At 36.2% G+C, this 9,931-nt stretch overlaps 2 protein-coding genes across 4 annotated transcripts; one reads left to right on the top strand and one right to left on the bottom strand.

Annotated features, from left to right (window-relative positions):
- Nucleotides 1–1,385: 1,385 nt before the first annotated feature.
- Nucleotides 1,386–4,552, bottom strand: LOC116110635. 3 transcript variants are annotated; one of them, XM_031396946.1, is made up of 5 exons: nt 3,987–4,552; nt 3,862–3,883; nt 2,918–2,999; nt 2,296–2,420; nt 1,386–2,203 (listed from the first exon to the last, which is right to left on the bottom strand). In XM_031396946.1, the coding sequence occupies exons 1-5, from the start codon at nt 4,066–4,068 to the stop codon at nt 2,185–2,187; spliced, it is 330 nt and encodes a 109-aa protein (XP_031252806.1). In that variant the 5' UTR covers nt 4,069–4,552; the 3' UTR covers nt 1,386–2,184. The 3 variants fall into 3 exon arrangements, 2 of the variants coding, with proteins under 2 accessions (XP_031252806.1, XP_031252745.1); XR_004124964.1 differs by having other exon boundaries at nt 2,296–2,548; nt 2,918–3,883; XM_031396885.1 differs by lacking the exons at nt 1,386–2,203; nt 2,296–2,420 and having other exon boundaries at nt 2,489–2,999.
- Nucleotides 4,553–6,895: 2,343 nt separating this feature from the next.
- Nucleotides 6,896–7,876, top strand: LOC116111333 (the record flags this gene model as incomplete). Its single annotated transcript, XM_031397566.1, has 2 exons — nt 6,896–7,577; nt 7,700–7,876. Coding segments are annotated over exons 1-2 (804 nt in total), but the record flags the coding sequence as incomplete, so codon positions are not given.
- Between the last annotated feature and the right edge of the window lie 2,055 nt (nt 7,877–9,931).

The following is a 9,931-nucleotide window of genomic DNA, read 5'->3' as shown; positions in this document are numbered from 1 at the left end:
TTGGAATTTTTCGTGCCAGATTCCGGCAACCACAGCCGGAATCTAGCCGAAAAATTTCGTTACGGCACAGATCGGTCAGATCTATGCCGTAACACGTCGTTATGGCCTTTTCCGGCCAGATCTACCACAGATCTAGCCGAAAAATACCAGATCTACGGTCTGTTATGGCCGTCGACGGTAAAAAAAGGCCAAACGATGGCCATCTACGGCCAAAGATGTGGCCTTCGTTGACCGTCAACGACGGCCATTTCTTTGGCCATCGCTGACGGCTAGATCGGTGAATTTCCGGCCATTTCTGGTCGGAAGTTAGGCCGTTGTACAGATTCCGGCTATCACCGACGGTGGTTGCCATTGTACAGATTCTGGCTATCACCAATGGTGGTTGCCGGAATTTGACAAGTTGGGTTGATGGGGGTGTTTTTGTTAATTTTTAAATTTTTTCAGGGGGTATTTAGTAAAATTAATAACCTTATGGGGTCTAAAAGTAATTAAAAAAATAAGGTAATATTTCTGAAATAATGTGCCATACATTATTTGGAGAATAGAATCTAGAATATGGATAAAAATACTAAGTCAAACATAGCCATGACTATTTACTTAACACTTTCAAACTACATGACCTTTTAATTAAATTTGAACTTGATTTGACCTTTTAATAAAATGCCTCGTTGTACATGGCTTTGACCTATAGTCTTAGGTTTGATTTTCTGTTGCGTACAAAAGTAAGACATTTGTTCACGATTTACTTAGAGAGTTCTACCTAAACCCATAAAAGACCCATGGCCCAACCCAATTATTTGAATTATTGGGATGGGTTCCTATCAATGGCCCTCTATTATTATCTCATAAACCCTAATTTTTTTTTATCCTATTCAAATCATTATTTAAATAAAAAGATAATTTAATGTAGGAAGAAGATTTGTAACAAGATATATCAAGTTACAAACAATACAAAAGTTATAAGTTTTTAATTGCTTCATATATATATATATATATATTGTGTTGTTTAACTAACATTACATTATTGGGATTATTTGCAAGATACAACATAAATGAATGGAATGAAATTTTAACTATTTTAAACTGTACAAAAAATGAAATGAAGTGAATAAGAAAAAAAAATTAATTTTAAAACTTTGAAATAGGGTGTACTAAGAAATGAGACTTCTTTACTCTATTAGTCGGGTGTCGATAGCTCAACTCTTCATTATATTTAAGAAAATTATAAACCCATATTTAGAATATTGGGTTTTAGTTCTTCTTTAAATAAAATAAAATAAAATAAAATACTGTCAAGATCATTTGCGAAAATTTTAAATTAATTAATTTTTTTTAATATTTGCCCCTTCTTAAACAAATTTCTGACTCCGCCACTGTAAAACTTGTAAATGAAAGAGAACTGGTACTTCGTAAGCATAATCAAATATCTCAAATTTAATACATTATGTTTCAAATGGCATTATTAATAAATAATTTTTTAACACATTTCAACATCTGAAGAAACAAAAGGCTTCGGAGGCATCTCTAACCTTTGTGAGTCACCTTCAAGCATTTGTATAACCACTGGCATTGAAGGCCTCTCTGTTGGATTCCATTGAATGCACCAAAGTGCAACAATTGCAAGCTTCTTGGCAATTTCCTCGTCTCCATCTACCTCAATTTCTAGATAAAGCTCCTTTCCTTGGCTCATTTTGTTGTACATCCACTCAGGAATGTAAATTTGGCTTTCATTCTCAATTGTAATATCCATATTCTCTTGGCATCCAACCATCTCTAATAACATCATTCCATAGCTATACACATCAGACTTATAAGATACCACTCCAAAGTATCTGGAGAAGAGCTCTAGAGCAATATAGCCAGTAGTTCCTCGAGTAACTGTCAATGATACGATGCTTTATTCTTTTGAGCATAGCTTGGCAAGCCTAAAATCTGAAATCTTTGGTTGAAAATTATGTTTTAGTAATATATTGTGTGGCTTGATATCAAAAAGAAGGATCCTTTGGTTACATCCTTGATGCAAGTACTCTATTCCACGTGCAACACCAATTGCAATGTTTAGTAGCTTCTCCCAACTCCATGGACGATGATTTGAGTTGTTTATCTTTGAGAAAATGAGCTTCTCAAGAGATCCGTTGGGCATAAACTCATATATAAGAGTGAGTCAATTGCATAGTTGCATACCTACCTGCATGCACAAACCCTGCAAAGGAAAACATACAGTCAGTCAGTATGATATTCTGTAGCCATTTTTTTACTAAAGCCTTATACGAGGGAGAGGAAAACAACCCTTACGTGCAATAAACTAGATCAGCCAACAAATTCAAAATCTGAGAAGCCTCCCGAAGTTCATCACTTCCAACAATGCATGCAACCATGGAAAATATGCATGCAACTTGTTGAAGGCATAACATAAACCCCTGTTTATCAACAAATAAACATGATTAACAAATGGTAAATAAGTGCATACATAATTACAGATGAGAGATATTTACAGCAGTACAATAATAAAATTATCACAGCGAGTTGTCTGGATGTTGAATTCATCCTGCAACAGAAAGCGAGTAGCGGCCACTGAATTTCCAAAGCAACAGAAACCCAGGAAATTAGCAGAAATTAAATGTAATTAATGATTGAAATAAAAGCGTTTACAATTGCCACGTCAGTTTATAACGAATTAATTTCACATCAAAGCATGTTAAGTTCATCATTTCATTGAATAGTGACGACTTAGGAGAAGGCATTCTATGAATACTGAACAAAAAAAACCCATGTTCTCCTTTTTGAAATAGAAGCTATAAGAAAAAAATGTAGGCATATCTTGTAGCCACAAATTCCATAGTTGTGTTTTAACCAAGAAGCTGAGAACATAGACCATGAAAAACAAAGCAACGGCACTGACAAACAAAACCCATACCTCAGTGCCAAGGCAAAGTTCACTACAAGAACTTTCATAACACTTGCCGCTGCAGGGCATATAACCAGCACAACAGACATACCTATGAAAAACAAGATGAAACTACAATTACACCAAAATATTACATATTAAAACAGCTCAGATCAGAGTTAAACAGAATCAGAAGTACCTGGACATGTCATTGTAAAGTGCTCGGGTTTAGGGTTTAGGGTTTAGGGTTTAGGGAGTTTCCGAAGTATGTAAGATACACATGGGGGACTACAATAAACAAAGGCGAACCAGATGCATTGCATTGCGATGCAAAGGAGCAAACATTTTATAATTAAATATCTCATAAATTAAAAAAGTAATCAAAACCAGATCAGCAAAAATCAGAAAATAAAAAATTATTGCAGAATGGTCTAATTCATTCCCCAGGAAAGAGAGGTAAAGATTAAAGTGAAAAACGGAAACTCAAGAAAGAATTAAGAGCAGTTAATTTAACAGTATGTCAAGACAAATACAATTGCAACGTTCAGTATGGAATATATTAACAAGTTGTACTAAACAGAGTAGAGCAATCTAGCTAAACCTAACAGTAATGTATAATATTTCAAACAAAAATGCTAATAATGATTTCACAACATCTCTAGAGCGATGAGAAAAGTGAATTACTTGTCAAATCAACTGCCACACGAGTGAGATAGAAAAATTGAGATCCTAACTTTATAAGCATTACCCTGTTTCAAGTACTGCAACATTTTTTATAAGAAACAAAATGGACATGATATATAATTAACTATAAAGTTTCAAGTAAAGAATAGGTTAAAGAAATTTAACCTAAATTAGCGAATTTAATAACCACAAATTAAAATTTTATCAAACAAAATAAACCCTAGACTGATAATTAACAGATCCGTAACCGCAATTAATAAGAATAAAAAATGAAGATTTAAAATTCTCACCAGAAAACCGCAAAGCAGCAATCTGCACGTTAACACAAGCACCAAATAATATATTAGGGGAAAAAAAATTACCCTAAACGTTATAAAACAGAAACACGGACATTAAAAAAAATAAAAAAACATACAAGGAGTGTCTTTTTTAATGGAACCCAAGAGGTCACTGTGCCACATGTTCTGGTAGCTTTGACGGAGCTGCATCTTCTCCATAGCAGCGTCGGACGCCTTCTTCACCGTCTGATCTGGCGAGCTTCAAACTCGGGCACACTAACACTTCGGTTGATTTTGATTAGATTGAAGATCCGGTGTGCGATTTGAGTTTTGAAATTTAAAAAAAAAAAAATCAGAAAGTGGGTCTCCTCGTCTGTCCAGACGTGAGTCCCTTGATTTAAAAACAGTTGGTTCTGGATTTTTTGAAAATTGCTGTAAAATGAGGTGATTTAGACCACCTCTAACACCATTAGATATATCGGCGGACTTTGATCACTATAGTGTTACAAGTGTTGTTTCACTCATAGGCTAGAACACACCTGTTGGTGGCAACTCTTTTTTTTTTTTTTTTTTTTGGGAAATTATTTAAATTGTAAAAATAAATTCAAAAATATTCTTCTAAAACATATGAAAAACTACGTATGAAAGCATCAAAATTCCTTTATAGAGGTATTTGATTATTACTATTTAATACTAAATCTGGTTAATGGGTTCTCTGTAAAGGATTGTTTATCCTAGTTGTTTTTGTTTTCTTTTTGTTACCGATCCCCTTGGCTGCCTTTGGTTTAAAATTGGGGGGTTTTGGGAAAAGTTTTTTGAAAAAAGTTAAAAAAAAATTGAATTGGGCGGGTATTACGAGGTAAAATTTATAAATTAATAAAATCTCCTTTATGTTTGTTTTTTTACAAAATACCCCCTATAATAAAACATTAAAAGTTAACAAAAATACCCCTAACCCACCCTCAAACACCCCCAGCCGGTGACCACCACCGGAGGTGGCCAGAGTCGCCGTATGGGCGCATGACCGGTTGGATCTTGCCGGTCATGCGTCGCTATGGCCTTTTCCGGCCAGATCCACGGTGGATCTGGCCGGAAAAGGGCCAGATCGGCGTATTTACTCTCAATGACAGCCAACAAAACGGTCGTCGTTGATGGTCAACGACGACCGTTTGTTGGCCGTCGTGACCGAATGTTCGGCCAAAGCTGGCCGTCAACGGCCAGATCTTTGGCCTTAGATCTGGCCTTTTCCGGCCAGATCCACCGTGCCGGCTAGATTCAGCCGGTAGTGCGCCATTCTACCAGATTCCGGCCATTTTCCGGTGGTGGTGGCCAGAATCTGGTAAATGTGGATTATTGGGGTGTTTTTGTAATTTAATTAAATTATCAAATTTAGGGGTTTTAAAAAAGTTGATAATTTTGGGAGTAGTATTCCAAAAATCTGGGCTCCGTTTGGTTCACAATTTTGTGTTTTTTGGGAAAAGTTTTGTGAAAAAAGTTAACAAAAAAGTTGAATTGGGCGGGTATTACGATGTAGGATTTACAAATTGTAAAATACCCCCTATGTTTGTTTTTTTACAAAACACCCCTTATAATAAAACATTAAAAGTTAACAAAAATACCCCCAATCCCCTCACAATACGGACAGCGGCCACCACGCCGAGGGGTGGCCGGAGTCGTCGTAACAAATTAAGCATACAAAAATTTAGGGGTATTTAATTGAATTAACAAATTTAGGGGGTTTAAAAAATGTTGAATAAAGTTGAATAATATTGTGAGTTTTTGGGTATTTTACTGTTTAACTTTTTTGGGAATACTAAAAGTAGTATTCCCAAAATCCAACCAAACGAAGCCCTGAATTTTTGTGTATTTTACTGTTTAATTTTTTTGGGAATACTAAAAGTACTATTCCCAAATGTGAAACAAAAGCAGCCCTTGTTTTCTTTAAGGGTCAATTTGTTTAGAGGTCTTCCCATTTAGTTGTTATTTTTTATTCATTATAAAATTACTTACTAAAAAAACTACTAAATCTAGTTTTAAATATTTATTTATGTATGGTATTAAATTGATATTATAGAATGACATTTAAAAAAATAATTATATTTGGGTTAGAATAAAACAAAAGGTCGATAATATCAATTGAATGGGGTACGTTATAAGAGATTCCACTGTGAATTAGGTAATATAGCCAATCTTATATCTATTTTGGGTATAAAGTTTGAAGTTCCAAGTTTGATGGTCTCTCTCTTAAAAAAAAATTGATTTAATTAAGCCAAATTGATTAAATGACCACAACATGTCCTGATCAATCAGGTTGTACATGACTTTAACCTATAGTTTTATATTTGATTACTAGTTACGCACAAAAATAATTCTTTTGTCTCTTATTTATTTAGAGTGTCGTAGTGAGTTATTATGAGATAATTTGTCTTAAGGATTAGTCAAGATGCATGTAAGTCAATTCGAACACCTCAATTAAAAAAAAAAAAACCATATATACGACTATTTAAATCAAGTATGAGAATTATTTACTTATATATCGGTCACATTATAGTAAAAATAAATAAAATTAATAAAATATAGATCAATTTTTTTATTTAATATTTATTAAAATGGACGGTGATTATCAATATCATGTCAGTCAAGTAGGAGGTTCCTAAAGTTAACGGGAGATATTGGTTTACTACATAGGGTGCAAAACGAAAGAATCCAAAAGTATTTGGGGAATATTTAGAATTTTAGAGAAGTTTCGTGGCACATAGAAATTAGTGCTCTATTTATGTGAGTTACGAAGTGGAGCAATCTCCATTCTTCTTGTTGGATAGAAAATCAATTTTTGTTTTTCTTCTAAAGAGAGAGACGAGAAACTGGTTCTTTGTCTTCTTGCCTGTGGTAATGCCAAACCTTGGTTAAATAAATCAGAGCCCAAGTGTCAGCTGTGCTTCATAGCCGTTTCACAACCAAGTACGCAGACAAAATAGCCATGAAAAAAATAGTAATTCTATAGAAACAACATCAACAGCTTTTTCTTTATTGTTTTTTTTTTTTTTTTCAGTGTTTTTGGTTTTTAGAGATCATTCCAATCAAAGAATTTCAGTTCAAAAATGTCTTCTGATCTTTATGTTTTTGATAGCTCCTTTTACCGCCAACATTCAAGCCCAGAAATGGCCTCTTCTGATGCTGGAGACTTTAACTTTTTCACTGAACCTTTCTCTCCTTTTTGTGATTCTTCTCTTGATATCCTTCAAGCAATCTCAAACTCAAACAATACCTCAATGATCAACCCAAATCACCCGGTTCATGAGTCTTCCTCAATTGACCAATATACACATACTCTTCTTTCTTCTTCACCGCCAAGTCACCTTCTTGAAAATCTGAGCCTTTGCCAATCCACTCATTTGCAGCCTCTTGCAAATGGGTACCAAGATTTCTCTAGTTTAGACGCCATGGAAGTCAAAAGTGAGGAGTCTTTGGTGGGTTTTGATTCTTGTTATAATCAACAACAACAATCCTTTGTCCCTCGCAGTTATAGTGGTGTTGAAAATGTAGCAAAGTATATGCAGAGGAGTTATAGTAGCAATTCTTTTGATAATAAATCTGGTTTTCTCTTTCGACCTCACTTTGATACTCTGATGGAGCCTCCAAATGTTAACAACCAAGCCTTGAGTTCACCTGAAAGTAACTTTTTCAGTGGGCAAATGAGGAGGGTTTGCAGTACTGGAGATTTACAAGTAATTTGTTTACTTGAATCCCCTGTTTGTCTCTGTTTTTAGTGAAAAAAAATTACTTTTTCTTTTGTCACTTTCATGCTAATTAAACATTTGTTTCTTTTGTATTCTCGTGGGTATTTTAGAATACAGGAACAGCACATAAACCACAGAGGTCTTTTTCAAGTCATGTAGCAACAGAGAGCCCATTCACGGAGGAAGCAAACTTCAAAGTTGGGCGTTACAGTGCTGAAGAAAGAAAAGAAAAGATTTTGAAGTACAGAGCTAAACGAAATCAAAGGAACTTCAACAAGACGATTAAGGTAGTTAATTTATTATTTGTGTAATCAAATTTTTATATTACTAATCAATAATTAAAGNGACCACTCTCTAAACCTCTCAAGGTGGTGTTAAAGTGTGGAGGTCTCATTACTTTGAGGCTAATCTTCATCAATCCAAAGCAAAGGAGTAGGTATAATCTCTTTTCCAAGCTTTGTTTTTAAAACTGTTCTCTTGAATCCATTTTTTATGCTTTCTTCTCCATTTCCACCACTCTTCATGCATGCATGCTGTTCTTTCACTAGTAACTATCTTATTCTTACCCTGAGCTATAGTCGCTATAGGTACCTCTAGCTGGTGACAAACATGACCAAAAACATGACCGAAAACACAGCACTTAGGGCACCTCTTAGGGGTCTACTCATATTCCACTGTAATCTGAATGGGCTCAGTAGATAACCTGCACTGAAATTCAAAATGACGTCTCAGAGGCTTTGCTACATCTAGCTCAACACATACCCGAGCATAATCCAAACGGGTCCGCTCTGATGTTGTCTTATCACTAGACGCCCAATTAAGCTTGAAAAGCTTTGTGGACTTCGACATTTTTAAGCCATGAAAAGATTGCAATGTCGAACCTGCAATATCATTAGATTCAAACTCAAGAAAACCAAAAAAAGAGTTTTTGTGATGAAAAACCCTGACTCCTTGAATAGCCACCGTTGAGAAAACGGATAACAAATACTTGTCATCCATCCATGGCTCCAAATCACCAATCCATAAAGATTTCCCCAAATTCCCGAAAGTTTGTGGCTGCTGGGAGCTGGTGGAGGCAACGTTTAATGTTTTGGCTTGGGTTGGGGGTGACACGGTGTTATTTGGGAGTGAGGGGTTTGGTTCGGACATTTTGTTGAACACTTGGTGGCAGGAAAAAAAGGTGTGATTTTGGTGTGTTTGAAAGTTTGAAACAGCAGGGATTTGTGAAAAAATGGTTGGGGTGAAGAGGTTTTGGTGTTGGAAAGGGCAACGTGGTCGGGAGGGCCAAAGAGGGGAAGGCTGGGCGCTGGGCACGCGTGCGCGCTAGGCGCACAAGGCCTGCAGTGGACTTTTATCGAACAGTTTTTGTACATCATAAAAGCATCTAAAACCCCACAAAATGCAACCACATTTTCCACTGCAATAATAAAAAAACAGCAAGAAACCACAAAAAAAAAAAATTGCAGAAAATCAATCCAAAAACACACTAAAATAGGTCCATAAAAATTCCAGATCTGCAGATTCCGTGAACTTTCAAGGAAAATTCCTAGGGATAGAAGCAATGAACAGAGGCAGTGATGAAATGATCAGATAGCCTATTCAATAATCTTTCCAACAGTTCGTAGATCGTTCAATTCCGACACCGGACGCGCTCCGAACAAGCCGCCAAAGTTCTGTCAGTGAGAATAAGCAGATCTGTAGATTCCGTAAAATTTCATGGCCAAATCCTGGTGAAATACATTGAAAAAGCTGGCAGTGATAAAATGACTAGAAACCTAATTCAAAACCCTTTCAAACGGTGGGTGGATCGTCTGATTCTGACACCGGACGCACCTATAACAAGCCGCCGAAGTTCCAGCAGTGAGAACGAGCAGATCTATAGATTCTATGAAATTTCAAAGCCAAATCCCGCCAAAATACACAGCAAACGCCAGCAGTGATGAAACAACCAGAAAGTTCATTCAAAACTCTTTCCAACGGTGGGTGGATCATCTGATTCCGACATCAGACGCACCCGAAACAATCCAACGAACTTCTGGCAGCCAGAATGAGTTGAGAGCAAAAACTTAGAAAAATTTCCCCCGAAACCCGAAACCCGAAACCCGAAACCCGAAAACCTGAAACCCTAACCCCAAAACTCAAAACCTAAAACCCTAAAGCCTAACCCCGAACCCTTAACCCTAAACCACGAACCCTCAACCCTAAACCTCAACCCTAAACCCCAAACCGTAAATCTGAAACCCTAAACCCTCAACCCTAGCCCCTAAACACTAAACCCAAAACCCTAACCCTAAAACCCTAAACCCTGAACCCTAAAACCCTAAACCCTAAACCCTAAACCC

Source organism: Pistacia vera, unplaced genomic scaffold (genome assembly GCF_008641045.1).
Source record: "Pistacia vera cultivar Batoury unplaced genomic scaffold, PisVer_v2 Contig101, whole genome shotgun sequence".
Lineage (NCBI taxonomy): Eukaryota > Viridiplantae > Streptophyta > Magnoliopsida > Sapindales > Anacardiaceae > Pistacia > Pistacia vera.
The sequence above is the reverse complement of the archived record's forward strand: the minus strand, read 5'-3'. Positions and strand labels throughout refer to the sequence as shown.

Coding starts and splice junctions, on each gene's coding strand:
- LOC116110635 (XM_031396885.1), bottom strand. CDS start 4,068: ATGGAGAAGATGCAGCTCCGTCAAAGCTACCAGAACATGTGGCACAGT. Junction 3,884..3,986: donor CATTAAAAAAGACACTCCTT/GTATGTTTTTTT, acceptor GTTAACGTGCAG/ATTGCTGCTTTGCGGTTTTC. Junction 3,000..3,861: donor TGCTGCTTTGCGGTTTTCTG/GTGAGAATTTTA, acceptor TGTTTTTCATAG/GTATGTCTGTTGTGCTGGTT.